This window comes from Mobula hypostoma, chromosome 17, assembly GCF_963921235.1.
Source record: "Mobula hypostoma chromosome 17, sMobHyp1.1, whole genome shotgun sequence".
Classification (NCBI taxonomy): domain Eukaryota; kingdom Metazoa; phylum Chordata; class Chondrichthyes; order Myliobatiformes; family Myliobatidae; genus Mobula; species Mobula hypostoma.
Genome location: NC_086113.1, coordinates 47,254,954 through 47,274,518, shown reverse-complemented (window position 1 = coordinate 47,274,518; position 19,565 = coordinate 47,254,954). Strand labels below are relative to the sequence as shown.

Here is a 19,565-nt window from a genome sequence, read left to right as displayed (position 1 = left end):
AAAGAGAAAGAGTCAGGTTTGCAGTACCCGCTGAGACAGGTCTTCCTTCAGGTCCTGCTAAAATAAATAAATCTGTGTATTTCCAGGAAAGCTGCTTTTTAGTGATTTACTGCAAGTGAAACAGAAGCTTCAATGTTGGACACAATAATCTTGAGGTGATTGCTTGAGGAATGAGGTGGAAAATTGAAAAATCTTCATACAGAATTAATATAATAATGTTTCATGTTTCTCGCTATTATGTATTACATTGTACTGCTGCCACAAAGACAACAAATTTCACTACATCTGCTGGTGATATTAAATCTGGTTCTGATAAACTGTAAGTACCATTGGGGCAGAACAGTGACATGAATATTCAGTGGCCACTTTATTAGGTACACTTGTGTACCTGCTTGCTTATGCAAATATCTTATCTGACAATCATGTAGCAGCAAATCAGTGCATAAAAACATGCGACTTCACTGTTTGATGGCTGAATGAGTACTAGGCGCAGGGCTGCCTGCAAGTTGGCCAGCTGCGTCGCATGAGAGAAAGACTGCGATCACGTTCGAGGTAGAGATGTAAGCAGTATTTGTAACAACTGTTATGTGATGTGAAAATATCTGTGATTTCTACTGGTGACAAAATCACAAATGCTGCTAATACTACTGTGGTTTGTTGCCTATGTTAATCATTGAAGGGAACGCTAAATTTCAGTTAGAGGTTCGTGAAAATAAAGATGTAATTTTTTTTCCCATCCAAGTTCATGGACCCTCTGGAATCTATCCACGGACCCCCGGACCCCAGTTCAAGATCATGAGACATATGGGCAAAATTAGGCAATTCACCCCATCGAGTCTGCTCTGCTGTTTCATCATGGCTGGTCCGTTTCCCCCTCAGTCCCATTCTCCTGCCTTCTCCCCATAACCTTTCACATCCTAACGAATCAAGAACCTATCAACCTCCACCTTAAATATACCCAGTGACCTGGCTTCCACAGCTGCCTGTGGCAACAAATTCCACAAGTTCACCACCCTCTGGCTAAAGGGATTCCTCCTAATCTTTGTTCTAAATCGACGTCCCTCTGCTTTGAGGCTGCGTCCAATGGTCCCAGACTCCCCTACCAAAGGAAACATCTTCTTTACATCCACTCTATCTAGGCCTTTTGCCATTCGATGGGTTTCAATGAGATCCCCCCTCAATATTTAAATTGCAGTGAGTACAGGCCCAGAGCCTTCAATCGCTGCTCATACGGTAACCTTTTCATTCCCGGAATAATTCTTATGAACGTCCTTGAATCCTCTCAGCACATCCTTTCTTATATAAGGGGCCCAAAGCTGCTCAGAGTACTCCAAGTGAAGCCTCACCAGGGCCTTACAGAGCCTCAGTATTACATATTTGCTTTTATATTCTAGTCCTCTTGAAATTCAACCTGCAAATTAACTTTTAGGGAATCCTAATTAGGGCTCCCAAATCCCTTTGCGCCTCAGATTTTTGAATTTTCTCCCCTCATTAGAAAATCATCTGTGCTTTTATACCTTCTACAAAAGTGCATGACCATACACTTCCCGACACTGTATTCCATCTGCCGCTTCTTTAATCATTCTCCTAATCTGTCTAGGTCCCGCAACCTCTCTGCTTCCTTAACACTACTTACCCCTCCATCTATTGTCTGCAAACTTGGCCACAAAGCCAACAATTTCACATTCCATATCATTGACATACAACATAAAAAGAAGTGGTCCCAACACCGAACCCCTGTGAAACACCACTAGTCATTGGCAGCCAATTGGAAAAGGACCCCCCTCATTCCCACTCTTTGCCTCCTGCCAATCAGCCAATGCTCTATCCATGTTAGTATCTTTCCTATAATACCCAGGCTCTCATCTTGTTTAGCACCCTCATGTGCGGCACCTTGGCAAAAGGTTTCTGAAAATCCAAGTACATAACATCTACTGATTCCCCTTTGTCTATCCTGCGTGTTATTTCTTCAAAGAATTCCAACAGATATGTCAGGCAAGATTTTTAGTTGCGGAAACTATGCTATGGTCTATTTTGTCGTGTGCCTCAAAGAGTCTGAAACCACGTCCTTAACAACTGACTCCAACATCCTCCCAACCGCTGGCCTATAACTTCCTCTCTTCTTCCTCCCACCCTTCTTGAAGTGACAATTGTAATTTTCCAGTTCCCCGGAACCATGCCAGAATCTTTTGATTCTTGAAACATCATTACTAATGCCTCCACATTCTCTTCAGCTGCCTCTTTCAGAACCATGAGGCATAGTCCATCAGGTCCAGGTGATTTATCTCCCATCCAACCTTTCCGTTTCCCAAGCACCATCTCTCTATTAGCAGCAGCTGCACTCATTTCTGCCTCTTGATGCTCTCGAACTTCTGGCATACTTCTAGTGTCTTCCACAGTGAAGACTGATGCAAAATAATTATGTAGTTCGTCTGCCATTTCCTTGCCCCCCATTACTACCTCTCCAGCATCATTTTCCAGCGGTCTGCTATCCACTCTCACCTCTCTTTTACTCTTTACCTTCATATTTCAGGGGTTAAGAACCTGTTATCTAGAGTTTTCAGAGAAGGATATGAAATAGAAGAAAAAATCCATTGAGCAAGCAGTTCTGTGGGTGCAAATGCCTTCTTAATGAGAGAGGTCAGAGAAAAATGGCCAGACTGGTTCAAGCTGGCAGGAGGGTGACAGTGATTCAAGTCACCAGGATTAAAACGATGTGTAAAAGAGCATCTCTGAACGCACAACACATTGAACCTTGAAGTGGATGGGCCACAACAGCAGAAGACTATGAGCATACACTCAGTGGCCACTTTTCAGAACCCCCGTACCTAATAATAATGTGAAGTTCAAGGGCTGGAGTGTAGGTATGGTAAACCTAATAGCCTTCCATCTTGCTGTGTTATTTTTGTCAGTACAATTTATAGCTTCTAAAGGACCAGCAACAACTCGTATAGCATCTTTTAATGCAGCACAAAAATTCCAGTGTGCTTCGCAAGAGCATCACCAAACACAAAATTGATGCAGATGCACCTAAAACAACACTAGTGCAAATGACTAAAAGCTTGGTCAAAGAGTCAAGTTTAGAGCACTTTGTGAAGGAGAAAGGGAGATAGAAATGTTTGGAGAGAGAATTCCCAAGCCTAGCCTCCTGTCAGCTGAACCTGTGGCATTTAAGCTTCTTGAATGTTTAAACTTTCTATTCTAAATGTAAAATTCAGAAATATTAATATTGAAGCTGCAGTGAGTTACCACATTTAATTATTGGAATAGCTGTAAAATGTTTTGCGAAGAACCTGCTGTGTATCCTTTGCATCATTTTGCACTTGTCTTCAAATCTGCACATCTGATTATTTTCAACAGGCGATGTTTAAAATGTTCATGGATGGGGTTGTAATGGGGAGCCCTGTAAATATCATCTTACTGCTGAGGACCAGCCAACCTTTGTCCCGTCATTCTCATTTCATACCATTATTTCAAACTTGCGTATAGCAGTGACAAGCCATGAGACCGTGGCATTACAGGAAAGATTCCAGCATGGATGAAGCAGTGGCTGATTGACGGGAGACGAAGAACGGGAATAAAGGCTGGGTGCTGGCGACTAGTTGTGTTCCACAGTGTTGGGACTGATTCTTTTCACATTACAATATATGTCAATGATTTGGATAATGGAATTGATGGCTTTGTTGTAAAGTTTGCAGATGATATGAAGATAAATGAAGGCCAGGCAGTTTTGTGGAAGATGAGAGGCTACAGAAGGACTTAGACAGATTAGGAGAATGGGCAAAGAAATGGCAGATAGAATGCAGTGTCGGTAAGTGGGTATGGTCACGCACTTTGGTAGAAGAAGTGAAAGGGTTGACTATTTTCTAAATGGAGAGAAGATACAAAAAACGGAGGTGCAAAGGGACTTGGGTGACCTTGTGCAGGATTCCCAAAGGTTAACTTGCAGGGTGAGTCTGTGGTGAGTAAGGCAAATAGAATGTTAGCTTTCATTTCAAGAAGACTAGAATATCAAAGCAAGGATGTAATGTTGAAACTTTATAAAGCCCTAGTGAGGCCTCACTTGGAGTATTGTGAGCAGTTTTGGGTCCCTTATCTTAGAAAGGATGTGCTGAAACTGGAGAGGGTTCAAAGGAGATTCAAGAAAATTATTCCAGGATAGAATGGCTTGTCGTATGAAGCGTGTTTGATGGCTCTCGGCCTGTATTTGCTGGAATTCAGAAGAATGAAGGGTAACCTCATTGAAGCCTATCAAATGGTGAAAGGCCTTGATAGAGTGAATGTGGAAAGGATGTTTCCTATGGTGGGAGAGTCCAAGACCAGAGGGCACAGCCTCAGAATAGAGGCATGTCCTTTTAAAACAGAGATGAAGAATTTCCTTAGCCAGAGAGTGTGGTGAATCTGTGGAATTCTTTGACACAGGCAGCTGTGGAGGCCAAGTCTCTATGTATATTGAAGGCAGGGATTGATAGATTCTTGATTGGTCAGGGCATGAAAGGCTTCGGGGAGAAGGCAGGAGATTGGGGCTGAGATGAAAATTGATCAGCCATGATGAGATGGTGCAGCAGAGTCAATGGGCCAAATGGCCCAATTCTGCTCCTGTATCTTATGAAAGGTAAAACAATGTTTTACTTTTCATGAGGAAATCTGCAGATGCTGGAAATTCAAGCACCACACACAAAAAAATGCTGGTGAACGCAGCAGGCCAGGCAGCATCTATAGGAAGGGTCTCGGCCCGAAATGTCGACTGTACCTCTTCTTATAGATGCTGCCTGGCCTGCTGCGTTCACCAGCATTCTTTGTGCGTGTTGCTCTTACTTTTCATATGGTCTTATGAAAAGTAAAACAATGTTAGTCAAAGGAATGTAATTCTGATCGCTGGCACTGTTTAACTTTTCTATAAATAGTTTCCCCTAGCCCAAAGGCCCAGCATGGAGACAATGGGTTGCATTGGATTGCATTGTGTTGAAAAACTTCTGTGATTCAGGGTTTTCCAGGCCCCTGTCACAAACTAAAAGTAAACGTCTGGATATTTTGAAGGGTGGGGCAGCAGGAGAATTCCCAAAATCTTAAGCCTTCTAGCAAGTCCTAGAGTGAGCACAATGTGATAGTACCATTTTAGAGTTAAAGAAGGCGCCAATTACTCCTCCTGTTACCCTGTGACACTGGCATCTCGTTTGACTTTTTTAATCATACTTGCTATGTACTTCAGGCCTTAGAAAGGTGCTGCAGCTTTAAAATAAGTTGTTGCGTATCACAAATCAACAAGGATCTTTTCAGAAGTGGCAGTGAATTACTGACTGCACTGGTGCACACCACAGTTATATATTCAATGGCATTTCTGCAATCTTTATATTTCAGCCCGCAATTCTTCAGTGCAAAGTGTAACCTTTCACTCTGAAAGACAGTGTGGTTAATTTTATTGCCTCAAACTTCCATGCAAAGCAGAACCACATGAGGCAATTTAGATCAGAGCCCATCATGTAGAGTTTAGATTTATGTTATTTTTCAATCCTAAAGTATTTGGTTACTTCTGAGAACACTGGAAAGTGTAAATGTAACAACATGTGGTGCTTATTATTGTCCATGCCTCCTATGAAGTCTGTCAAATAAATACACTTCGTTCTTGAAATTATTGGAGTTCCATGCTTTATGCAACCTTGCATGAACTCCCTATAGGTATTTTCTATAGGTAACATATAAATTGTACTATCGAGCTAGTCACTATTTTTGTTCACCATCAAAACCAATTTCATTACTTAAATACTTATAGAACTTGTTTATCAAAATAAATTAATTGATTTTATGTTAGATGATCTTAATATAAATCACTTCTACAAGCTAATTTTGAGAGAATGAGTTAGCAGTTGTGGGAACACACATGAAAGTTGCTGGTGAACGCAGCAGGCCAGGCAGCATCTCTAGGAAGAGGTACAGTTGTGGGAAGCATTTTTAAGCGTTGTACTCCTGAATTTTAAATAGGACCGTTAAACAGTGGATGTAGATTTAACATAATTTGCAAGTCAATTGTTTTTGCATTTTTGAGCTGCAATTCAGTTTCCACTTAATTGTAAATAATCCATTAGATTTGGGAGATGCAAACATTTGTACCTTTTCAAACATCCCTCAGAGTACGAACAACTCTTCCTCAAGCCATATTCTGGCATAACAAACTGCTTTGTAGAAAGCACCAAAGAAAATCTAGAATTGTATGAATTTTGTGATTTCTATGATTTTTGCTCTAACATTTGCATTTGAAGCATGTAAAGTAGATTTGTGAAAATTGCCAAGAAGTGGGGGCTGGGAAGAACCTTCATCAAATGAAATACATTGCCTGACATATTGGAGAAGCAGCTGCAAATTGCATCCATGCGGAAAGAGTAGAAATTGTAAGACTGTCAAAACTGTGCAGGATCGTGACTAATTCAGAAGCTCATAAAAGGAGCTTCAGCAAAAACATGTTCAGATTATGATCTTCAGTGTTGCCTAGTTAGACTTTACTGTAGTTCAAGCCAAGTAACACTACTTGCAGTACATTTGGCACTTGGGAATCTGTAAAATGCCCTTCAAGTTCTCCAGTTTTGGAATAGATTTCTCACTTTGCGGTGTCTGAGTTAGCCAATATATGGCAAAGCACTCCTATGTCATGAGGTTGAGTTAGGTGTTTTTTTAAAGAAAATAGGGAATTTTTTGATGAATATTTTGTAGAGGAAAAGAATAATAGACATTACAATTTACATGATCTGTTCTGCACTGGAGTTGGGAAATGCAGAAAGTTGTGTTGTTTATCAGTGCTCCAGAGTGCAAGTAACACATCACCAGGCCTTGTTAAATATTCAGAGAAGTCACCAAAGCAAACCTCGTATTCGTGAATTTAGCTACTTTGGCTTTGATATTTGCATGTTTTCCAAATGGAGGTTGCAACAGCTTTGCGTTTGCCTGTACGGTGACTGGAGTTATGTGCAGCTGTAAGATTGAGGCATTAAATCAAAACTCTGCTGTATGTAAGCCTTCCTTTTGAAGTAAAAAAAAACGTAAGGCTGAACATCTTGCATAATTTGTCTGTTCGCTCGTGATGAGGAGGAGAAATATTCACACTTGATTTGGTGGGGGAGATGTTCTGCGGTTTGCTCTGAAGTAGAATGAAGGTTGTTGACCTTGCAGCTGGCTAATGTTGGCAGTGGATACAGAATTCTGCTGTCTAGAGCTGGCATGCTTCAGCTTTGGCCTTGAAGGGGTTGGAGGGCCAATTGTTGTGGGTGTTTTTTTTCTTCACCATCTATTTCTGGTGCTGATTGGATTTTCACTATTTAGAATTGTTCTGCAAAATATTGTCTTTCTCCTTCTATACAGCATGGCTAAATGAAAATTGGCAATAATAATTGCCAATGATAAATGGCAACAAACATGAGTCTCGGTCAGATTTATCAGAATGCTCTATTGTGTGCCAAGTCGTCACTGTCAATCAACGGATCAGTGAATCCCACAAATATCTACAACTGGCAGCTAACTGCATTAACGTTTGAAATCCACGTGCGGCATGCTCAAAGCAAAGTGACTGCTGAAATGCAGTTTCTTCGTCACTGACGTTCATGCCAGCATGGAGCTTTAATCAAGTCGAGTCCACTTTCCTGTCATGTGTACAAGTACATGTCCTGCACAGTTGCAAATGGAAAGAACCTAACTTGCAGCAGCGTCACAGGCACGTAGCGTCATATGAGAAGCATTTAGGAGAAAAACATAAATTATACACAAATTTTGCAAGAAGAAAACACAAAAATAACTTTTTTTAAAGTCCATTTTAGTACAAAGTGCCATAGTGTTGCTAAACTGTCATGGGGATCATGGTTTTGCCAGCTGGTTCAAGAACAAAATGGTTGAAGAGAAGTAGTTCTTGAACCTGGTGGTGTTGGATTTGGGCTTCTGTACCTCCTTCCTGATGGTAGCTGTGAAAAGATGGCGTGGTCAGGACGGTGGGGACCTTCTTAAGGGAGCGCCCTCCGCAGATGTTGGAGAGAGATGTGCCAGATCTGCGCCAACTTCTTGCATTCCAGTGCATTCAGTGACGAGCTGAACTCTTTTAACCTCCTAAGTAAAAATGTTGGCAGGCATTCCCTACGATTGCGTGTATGTGCTGGTGGGGAAAGATCCAAGTCGACTTTTAAGGGAAATGTTTTTAAGGGAAGTGTATTTTCTTCGCTCTTCTCCGACTGCTAAAGGGAAGGGACAACTCTAGTACTTGCTCCTGAGATCCAAGTCATTTTGGTCTTGGGTTATTGGTTCTCCCATGTCAGGAGTTGTGGATTGAGGGAACGTAGATTGAAATTTCAGTGCATTCCTGAAGGCTGCGTGCATGAATAGAATGATAAACCAAGTGGATGTTGGCAAATGAATGGTGCTATTCAGAGAAGAACAGTGGAGCTGTCTGTGTTCTCACTGCCACTTACTCCAACAGTGTGTTATCTGGCTACTTAATTGTTGCTGCTGATGGATGTGTGCAAAGTGGTTGCCGTGGTGCCTGTAACAGGAAACCGCTTCATTGCCTGAGAAGTACTTGAATGCATTTTGATTTAGTGTACGATGTTAGGTAAGTGCAGGTGAAGAATCAACTAAAATCATACGTGAAGGGGAATTCTTCACCGGTTCACAACACTGGTGCTGGGAGATTTATCTTGGTTCTTGGATCTGCAGCAGTTCATAAAGGAAAGAAGAGTTCTAAATTCCTGGTCGACGTGTTCCTAAACATTGTCAAAAATAAAGATTAGGGCTGACAATCTTCAGCTGTTTTCTTAACAACGTTCCTTTCATCACAACATGCGGCCTGGACAAATCTGTGGGTGAATGCAGTGTTCAGTTCCATTTGAGCTTTGCTGTTAGATGGGTGACAAGTTGTGTAGTATTATAGAAGGAAAGGGAGCTGTCCATGCTGAGTAAAGCAGGGTTGGCTGTGGCATCCTGCGTTAATTACGTTAAATGGGTGAAAGTGGTGGGGGGGGGGAGGAAATGTATTTTCATAGTGTAAAGGTTACTCCAGGCCAGACAGGGAGAAGTACTTTATTAAAGCGAGCTCTTCATGCTTTCTTTTAAGAAGACAGGAAGTTTGGCACATTTCTCCTGTCCACCCCTGATAACCACTATACCTGGCAGTACCAGCTTTTTCTGTGCATCTCTTGGGTTCTTGTAGATGTCATAGATAAAATCCGTGTGAGAGTCCAAGGTAAGAATGACAATTCAAAGTTGTGACGGCCAGAACTCTTTTAAAGAGCTTTATGACATTTGAGTTAATGCCCACAAAAGATCTGTAGCTACCAGTACCCCAATAATTGTAGCAATAATTCTGTTTGCATCAGCGTTCAATAATATGTTGCCCGATTTCTGGCCCCAGTACTAGACCCTACTGTGGCATTGGGCCCCAAGGAGACAACACTCAGCTCTGCTGTTATCCATCATCCACTATAACACTTCAGCTTGGTCACCATGTAAGAGGCTCGTCAAGTCACCAACTGTTCCCTTTAAGATGTTGGAATTGGTCTATGGATTTCTGACTCGATCCCTCCAACCACAGTTTGGATTCTTATGGGGAAAAACTGACATCTAAATTCAAGCTAAAATGAGTCACCAAATTTTTGCATACAGATGCAGAAGTCTCATACCAACCATGAATAGTTAACCCTTCTTCATCCTTTACTGGCCAAAGTTAATCTAGGACTGGCCTGGTAAACCTCTTGCAAAGTGTGTGCCCAAATGACAATAATCTTTTTTTTTTAAAAAACCCCTTGCAGTCATGGTAATTTTGAGCAGAGATTATCACTGATTAATGAATTAGTAACAATAATTATGTTTTTTTTAAGAGAAAGGATGAGCCCTGTTGTTTATTGACATCTATTCCTATTAATAAAGGTGTAAGAGAGACATTGAAATAAATGAAGTATTTTAGAAAACATGCTCAAAAATATTAATATTAATCCTTTAAAAAGACAATTAAAAGTAACATCATTTCTAAGTTGCATTATGTAACCACTTTCTACCCAAATACTGCTATGTACATCAGGTCTGCAAGGATTTTAGAATATCATCGAACGTCACATGTTTCGCAACTGTCTATTTGGCACCAAGCCATCATGAGACGTTTCCTGTGAAAACATCTCACTGCTCTCTGATTATAAAACATCGTCTCCTGCTTCATTTATCAACAAAGATGATCATTATGTAATTTATTACAGGTGGGGTTTGAAGAATCGAGGGGCAGCACTGCGTGTCGCGGGCTAACAGAATTTTTGAATGCGTGCCATCTGGGGTGTGCATCTTAGTGGTTGCCACTCATGGTCTCGGGCACCATTCTGGTCTTTGATTGATGTCATATAGTCCCCCAATTTTGTGCAAAGTAACTGGCCCCAATCAGAAAGGGTCTATTTCTCATTGAAGAAATTCAGATATTCAGTGTTCATTGCACAAACTGCTGAACCACGTCAAATGCCCAGCTATTCCAATTGATCTCCATAAAGGAGTGGGAGGGAAATTGGCCATTTGCTTGAGATTGGAGTTGGCAGCTGGTGGACAGTATGATATATGGTTAAAGAATAGGGCATTTGGGGAACTTCTGACACCTTTAAATTGTCTTACTTTTCCAGTCGTTTAACCTTTACTGCTTCTGATAAAAGGTGTATAATCTGAATTAATTGATTTTAAATTGAACATTTTCATTATGCAATTCCATTTGTTCTTGCAAATCCTGCCGTGCCGTATCATTTGCATAGCTTAATTCACAAAAGGACTCTTAGCTCAAGAAATGAATTATTCAGCGATGTTAATCACATTTGAAGGAAGTTCATTCTGCGTTGAAATTAAATTAGGCATTTATTATTCACTGCTCATAGCGACACTGCCTACCACTTGTATAGTTTGGCAGAAATCCAGCAGCTACTTATAGCAGATCCTGATCCAAAAAATCAGCTCTTTATTTCATTGTAAAGGAAACACTCAGAGCTTCATTAGCCTAGTCATCACTAGTGTGAGAGTGTGGCTACCTTCTATAATGTGTGTCATTTTACCGAGGATATGGTTCGGCACATTAAGTTCCTAAATCTTATTTGACTCTGCAGTACAGTTTGGAAATTGCTGCAGATTAGATAGGAAGATGCAGCTCACGGTTTGTGCAACAATGTCTGGGATTTGTGCAGGAAATGCATGTTGCATTAAAGCAATTCTCCAGCAGGTCAATTAAGATTCGTTGACACAAGTCAGGGTCAGGTCCTTCTCACTAGTTTGCTTTCCTTGCACATGGAAATATGCGTGTGCTATGCTCCAGAAGCTGTGTGGTTTACAGATGTATGAAGAGTTAATATTCCATTGTGTCACCAGTAATCTAATTACACAGTGCTGCTAAAATCAATTATCCTGATTTATAAAACCATTTTAAAAATGAACCTGAGACAACTCCCTACCCTTCGAAGTGGAGTTAGACGTTCAAGTTTTTTTTTTAAAAAGCGCAAGAAGCAGTGAATCCTGGATGATACGAATCATAATATTTTTTAAAAAAGAACAGAAATGGCTGACTATATCAGAAAGGTTGATGCATTTGATTACACAAAAGATAACTGGCTGCTGTATGAGGAATGAATTCAGCAGTATTTTAAAGCCAATAAGAAACAAGTACCAGTTTTGCTGAGTGCATTGGGTGAAAGAGCATACAGTTTGCCTAGAAATTTAACCGCTCCACCAAACAAACCAAAATGATCTTTGCTGATATCGTGAAAGTAATGCAGGAACATTTAGAAACGAAACCATCCTAGATTGCAGAATGTGTTAGGTTCAAAAAAAATCCGATAATGATGAAAGTGACTGGACTGAGTAGCCTTGAGATTTACAGTAGGAAATCTGACAATAGACCATAAGACCATAAGACAAAGGAGCCGGTCAGCCATTCAGCCCATCGAGTCTGCTCCGCCATTTTTTCATGAGCTGATCCATTCTCCCATTTAGTCCCACTCCCCCTTTGATGCCCTGGCTACTCAAGTACCTATTAATCTCTGACTTAAATACACCCGATAGATGAGCAATATGGCTTTCATCAGAAGTGAACGGCAAATTAATTTAAAATGAATCAGATACTAGCCTGCTGCGTTCACCAGCAATTTTTATGTGTGTTGCTTGAAATTCCAGGATCTGCAGATTTCCTCGTGTTTGCAGATACTGGTTTGGCTGCTTCAGACATTTTACAAAATGAATTTGAACAGCATTTCAAAAATACTGAACTGAAGCCTGCAGATATCCAGCTAAGAACGTGTACTGAAGAAAAAATAACTCCTGTGGGAATGACATCTGTAACAGTGAAATACAACAACCAACAAGCCACATTGGGCTTGTTTGTGGTAAAAACAGGAAGGTCAACATTGTGGGGACATGATTAGCTGAGACAGCTACAACTGATTGGAGATCCATCCAGATTCAGAAAGGTACTGTATGATGCCACAGTAGTATTCATGGATAGTATTGGAAAACTCAGACATATGAAGGGTAAAGTAATGTTAATTAAAAATGCCATACCTAAGTTTTGCAAAATTCATCCAGTTCCATGATGAAGTAGCCAGTGAGCCAGATCACATGGAGTCTGAAGAAATTTTTTTCCAAGGTTGGGTGGAGCCCATGGACAACACCAGTGGTTCCAGTAGCCAAGGAGAATGCATCTGTCAGAATCTGTGGTGAAGAGTCCATACTGTTCATCACCATAAATACTCAAGGGTCTTTCTCGCTTATTTTTGGAGTAGCATCTGCACCTGCACTAGGACAGAAAGCTATGGACCAGGTACTGCGAGGCTGCAAGTCAGTGTTACCTGGATGACATCATTGTTCCCAGAGAGGATGACAAGGAACATCTTCAAAATCTCATGACAGTGTTAAAAAGATTAGAAGATAATGGGCTCGAGCACAATGCAGCAAGTGTGAATTCTTTAAACCAAACATCACTTACTGTGGTCACATTATTGACACACAAGGATTACACAAGTATGCTGAGAAAATTCAAGCAGTGGTGGATTCCCCAAGCCCAAAGGACATGTTACAGCTGTGGTTTTTTTTAGGATTTGTCAATTACTAGAACAGGTTTCTGCCAAACCTGGCTACTCTGCTGCACCCCTCGAACTCATTCCTACAACCCGAGAAGATATGGCAATGGACAAAGCAGTGTGAGTTGGCTTTCCAAAATGGTAAAGGAAATGGTGACATCAGACACTGTGCTTGCACATTATGATCCACGTCATCCAGTGAAGCTTACCATGTCAACATTTCCAGAACAAAGGTGTCCAAAGCTTTGAGATCCACTTCCTGCAGTCGCAGAGTCAATTCCCACAGCCATCATGGAGGAGGATCCAGAACCTGGGATTATTTCACAGCTTCAAGTCTCATTTGCCAAGCAGAGTGAAACTCTTTCTCCGTTCCCCACCCCCCCACTCCCACTTGTCAGGAAAGACATTATCCTACAAGAGTAAGAAATCCTGCACAGGTTTATATGTATATGTGTGTAGAAGTTGAGACGCATTCTATAATGAGTTGGAGTTGTTTGCTGAGCAGGGAGCAGTGTTGTGTATTCGATATTTCAGAAATATTTTAGTACAATGGTAGGTATATTTGATTTAGCATTCTGTTTAAATAATTCATTCATGTGTGTGTAAAAAAAACAAATTTATGTTATGATGCTACTACGCCATACCTCTCGCTTAGAGTGAAAATGAAGTACACATGTTTATCTCCCAGCTCCTTGCTTTGCTTTCAAGTAGTTTTAATGTTTTGGAGTCACAAAACATAACCGGCAGGTACAGTGCATACCAACAGAGTAGTTTCCGTCACCAGATGCAGAGGGCCGTTGTAGTTTGTGAGTTGGTGAAGGAGAGTTACAGAGGAAAATTCAATTCTAGAGTTGGTTAGAGTAGCACATGTGGAAGTGCTGGGAGGGAATGGTGCTAGGTTCACATTAGTGGTCTCTTGTTAAAGACGGCTTCAATGTGAGTAGTCATTGCCAACACTGATCTTGGATATGCACAAGACTTTAATACATTGCAGGAAAGCATGGATTGCATCTATCTGATGTTGCCAATGATATTTTTCAATCCTTGCCAGGCCCAACCACCACCAACTAGCTAAGTCTGGGACTCCCTCCTCCTCATTATTTCTGTTTCATCCCTGAAAAGTCAAGTGCCCAGAGGACGCTGCTCAGTTTTGTGAATGTTTTCTCCCATGTATAAAGAACTAATTGTTTTTCAAGTCAAATTCATTCACTTGTTGGACAAAAGCTTTGTATGCGAGAGCTTCCATCCCACCCTGTCTAAGGAATGAGAGGGAGTTGTCTCCAGTGTCTGCAGTGGTATTTGACCCTCACCCACACCACTGAGGCCTTGCCTGATCATTTTAAGTTTAAATATGTTGGAATTGTTCAGTGTAATCTCTCTGCTGTTTCTTGCAACAGTGACTGCACTTCAGAACGAATACTTAATTGACTTTAAAGTGCTCTGTGACTTACATGAAATCATTAACCTTGCATAAGTGTAAGACTTCTTCCGTTCATTGGATATATTATTCCATTTGATGCCTGTGTGGGGAAAATTAATTTCAGTAAGTCATCTGAGTTTAATTGATGCAATGTACGTGTAAAACCTGTAGCTGTTGGTTCAAAAGTTTTTTTATATAATAATGGTCTGATTATACTTCAGTTTCTCGGGCACAAACAAATTGTTCCAGCAATGGTCTCCTTTGTTTTATGTAATGGTATTAAAGGCTTGGTGCAAAACCTGAATTTTGAATAAAGACAAGATTTTTAGAATATGTTATAATATATGGATATGTCAAAACTGTGAAATGTTGCTCTTTTTAACTAGCTGGCCCAGTTTGACCCAGGTGTGTTTTTGTGCTTTGTAGTTCTGTGCAGAATTGAATCAGCCCATGCTGCCAAATGTTCGAAAATGGAAAGGTCCCAGAGGATGCTGGATGTGTGTGGTGTCTGAGAAACCATCTGTACAGACGCTCAAGGTATGTTCAGCACAACCACATTCCAATGTTGACTCAAATAACCTGCTGACTCTTTAAAATTTGCAGATTCCAGCAGAGTTATTGAACACACAGCTTTGAATGGACTGAGAAGTCGCCTGGTTTTGGTCACAGTGATAATAGTACATGTATATAATTCAGTTAAGCCAGTGTCTCCAATATTGGCTAAATCACAGTTCACTTGTGTTTGTGCCAATAACAGACACACGTTATCACTTATCCATTCTCTTGGGCAATAGAAAATCTGCAGATGCTGGAAATCCAAGCAACACACATACAAAAAGCTGGAGGAACTCAGCAGGCCAGGCAACATCTATAGAAAAGAGTATAGTCGACGTTTCAGGCCAAGACCCTTTATCAGGATGGGATGTCCTGATGAAGGGTCTTGGCCCGAAACATCAACCATACTCTTTTCCATAGATGCCGCCAGGCCTGCTGAATTCCTCCAGCATTTTGTGTCTATTCTCTTGGGCACTGTTTGTGTTGCAGCTGATTTCATTCTGTTGGCTCATGGTGCCATTTTGTAACTGAAATGGAACTTTGTACTTAACATCATGAGATTTGTGATGAAAGCAGACTATGTTCCAAATTGTTTCTCTTGCTTCCCACTGGCCATTCTAAGTTTTCTTTCTCTTGCAAGGAAAGATCCATGATTTGGCATTATTAGTAGGGGAAACTATTTCTTCCGTTTTGCCATGAAGAATATGGCACTTGCTGCACTGAACTTGCCTTTATATGGCAACTTTTTCATCCCACCAAACACTATATTTGCTTATCACATAGAAGGGTGGGCATTCAGCCCATCAACTCCATGCTGGAACTTGGGCCAATCCAGTTCCCCCCTTTATTTCCATGTAACCTGTTTTCTCGCATGTGGCCATTTAAATCTGTCCTTTCATACACCCCCACCCCATCAAAGCTTCAACATCACAACTGCATTTGGAGGCAACTAACAGCAGCCACTTAGCCCAACAACAAGCATGTTGGTTTGACGTTGGAGGAAACCAGATCACTGAAGCTGTACGATGGCCTCAGTACCAAGCTCACTTTGCAGCAGCTGAATTAATCTAATAGGGCCAGTCACTTTCTTTTGTAGACAAGCAGCCATAGTTTGCAGAGACTGTGATTAATGGAAAGATTTTGCTATTCAAATCGCGCCACATTTGCTCTGAAGGGCTTGCAGAGCCATCATTTAATATTTGTTTTAATAATGTAGCTCCGTTTCAGAATCACTCTGGCAAGTTGGCCTGCAGTTAGGCTTGATGTTATCATTCAGGACTGGTATTTATGACACCAGACTCCTCCCTGAAGCAAGAGGAGTAGACTTGTTTGCTGTGTAGTGCAAGAGAATACCTCATCAGTGTTCTCTTTCTCATTAACCTCACTTCTGTTCCCTGTGACAAGGCCTGTTTGCTAGGTTACACAGTCATCATGGTGTTTAAAAATAAACAAATTTGGAAAAAGCAACACCACTCCTGCCGACTTGTCAGAGCCATCAGTTTGTGGATCCCCGACATGGCAGACTCAGAGATCAGGCACATCTCTGGTCTCGGCCTGAAACGTCGACTGCGCCTCTTCCTATAGATGCTGCTTGGCCTGCTGCGTTCACCAGCAACTTTGATGTATATAGTAGTTGAATCATGTTCACTACATGTGATCCACTGTACCAAGTGAGTTATTGCTGTAAATCTAGGAGATGCTGTTAAACTGGGATAGGGAATAGATTCCTTTATTAATTTTGCACATACTCAAGATTAGTTTAAATTATGTTTTACTAATACAACCATAGTTCACAATTGTACCTTATTTACATCTACCAAAGTGCTTTCTGACACACAAATATTTTTGAAGTATTAATGTAGCTTCCTATCCACCAAAACCTTCAACACTTGGTCATCTCTCGCACCCCACCCCTTACCACTATTACATTTTTAAATTGGTATGTCAACATTTTACGCTTGCCCTTGACCTACCGATAGTATTTGCACTTCTGGGTGTGAAGGTCGTGGACAAGACTTTGCAGGTGTGGTGGTGACGGCAGGAATGACTGCCCTTTTGGAGTCGTTGATTTCCATGTTTAGCCTGTTTTCGTAACCTAACAATATATGCCCCAGTTCAAGTCTGGGCATGAGGAGGCAAGCAATCACCTGTACTATCCCCAGACATCCCAAGCTTTCTTCACATCCAAACAATGGCTTTAATGAAGCATAATCTTAAATGTAGTACAGGAAACCTGGCAGTCAATATGCATGCATAAACTTAGATACAAGGAATGGACATTGAAAACGAGCCCATTAAAAACTTCAAAATTAAAAGCATTACTTGTTTTTGTTTTGCTTTTCCACCTCCCCCCCCACCTTTGAGAGCAATTATAGAAAAATTATTCAAAGCACAAGGTTAATTAGAGAATGAGAGAGAAGTTCTGTTGAAGTTTTCTAACTACATTTTAGTAGAACAGGTTCCAGGATTTTGACCAAAATGGGGCCAAACCAGTAAGAATTGACTGATTACTTTGAACAGAAGATAGATTTACTCAATGCTGTCTTTGTATTTGCTGCATGTTTCCTGTCAGGTGGAAAATGTGCTGATGTGCATTATCTTGTGCATAAGTTGTTACTGTGTGTGATATAGATTCTTGTTTAGTCACCATTTCATATGCCCAAAACTTGCTTTGCTAAGTGGTCTTCCTTCTCTCTCATCTGAAGCTGGGGAGCTGAGTATTTAGGGTAAACTTATAAACTAGTTGTGTTTCTGTACTGGTTGGAACGTAATCAATTTTGCACAGACCTGTGGATGGAAGGCTGCTGTCTCTTGTTCTGCACAGTGGCTAGTTCTTGCCGTTTTGCCTTGCATTTAGAGAAGCCACTGTGTTGTTCTGTTGGTAGGATGTCTATGAACGCTTTCAATGGGTTTTGTACCATGCAATACTCACAGCATGGGACTGCAAGTGCACATATTTCAGGGCTTGTTACTTGGGAATACAACTTATTTGACAATTATTGCTGTAATTTGATGTTTACAGTAAATCTGCCAGGGAATATTTCTCTGCTTTCTGTGCCAGTGAACTGTGAACCTTAGACAATGTCCTGCTAACTAGAACTATCACAGGCCAGTATGTGACATGACTGTGATGTGCTTTGAAGTACCGACTGTCTGGAGTGGGTTTTGTTTAAACAGACATTCATAAGTCAGTTTTGTCGATAACATAAAAGGCTGTTCAGCCCATCGAGTCTACTCCGCCATGCCATCGTGGCTGATCCCGGATCCCACCCAACCACATACGCCTGCCTTTTCGCCATACCCTTTGATGCCCTGACCAATCAGGAAACTATCAAATTCCGCTTTAAATATATTGATGGACTTGGCCTCCACCGCAGTCTGTGGCAGAGATTCGCTACTCTCCAGCTAAAAAATTCCTCCTTACCGCTGTTCTAAAAGGTCTCCCCTCAGTTTTGAGGCTGTGCCCTCTAGTTCCGGATGAACTCACTGTAGGAAACATCCTCTCCACATCCAACTTATCTAGTCCTTGCAACATTCAGTAGGTTTCAATGAGATCCCCGTGCATTCTTCCAAATTCCTGTCAGTACAGGCCCAAAGCTACCACACGCTCCTCATATGTTAACCCCTTCATTCCCAGAATCATCTTCGTGTACCTCCTCTGGACTCCCTAATGACAACTAGTCGATATGTGATGGGGGCTCATTTATAGGCAGGAATGTCCGGAAGTCAGGTGTTCTAACCTGGGAATGGCCTCCAGTGTCAAGGTTTGAGTGCAACTTAACCAATTGTCGAACCATGTCCTTGCTTAGGATGTGGATGATACATTGCTTATCTCAGTTTGAGGAGACAGTGAACCGTTCTCTTCTTGCCACCTGGTGGAAGTATCCCCCACAGTATTGGGTAAAGAGTTCCAAGATTTTGACTCACAAAAGGAATGGTGACGTATGAACAAAAGCTTAAGTATAGTGTGTGAGTTGGAAGGTCACAGAATCCCTGTGCACTTGCTCCCATTTTCCCCTTCAAGGTCGCAAGCTTGGGGACGCTGTTGAAGGAAGTTTGGCAGGTTGCAGGTTCAATCCTTGAGAAATGTTTGCTTTGCTGGCATAAGCTTGGATCATTCCAGAGGCCGCAGCTTTTGTGGAAGGAAAAAAAATCAGTCAGAGTTAGCAGTTGTGATCTCGAGAAGTCCAGTGATCCATTAAATGAAATTAAATAGACATGGTCCTTTGCAGTACACCAAGATATTGAAATATCTTTGACGGTCAGATCACTGATGTTCTGCCCAATATTTTTAAATCAATCTTAGTAAAATATGATTGCTCTTGTATTGCTGCAACTGAAGTAAGCCGCCACGTCTCATATAGTACTATAACAGCTACACTAAGGAAGTCTAGTTAATTGGATTATGTACACTTGGGTCACTCCAGGACTGTGAATGGTGCTGAATAAATGCAATTTGTTTCTTTCATTCATTCATTCAGGTTGAACAAGTAAAGAAAGGCCGCTCAGGAGAGGAGCTGCCTAGT

The 19,565-nt window shown here is 41.2% G+C and overlaps 1 protein-coding gene across 2 annotated transcripts in view; it reads left to right on the top strand.

Moving 5' to 3' along the window:
• The window catches only part of eepd1 (endonuclease/exonuclease/phosphatase family domain containing 1), a 143,520-nt gene that overhangs the window by 106,549 nt on the left and 17,406 nt on the right, over nucleotides 1-19,565 (top strand). For both annotated transcript variants that reach the window (XM_063069856.1, XM_063069855.1), the window contains exon 4: nucleotides 14,911-15,021. In XM_063069856.1, coding sequence (XP_062925926.1) covers nucleotides 14,911-15,021 — 111 coding nt within the window. The remainder of the gene's footprint in view (nucleotides 1-14,910; nucleotides 15,022-19,565) is intronic.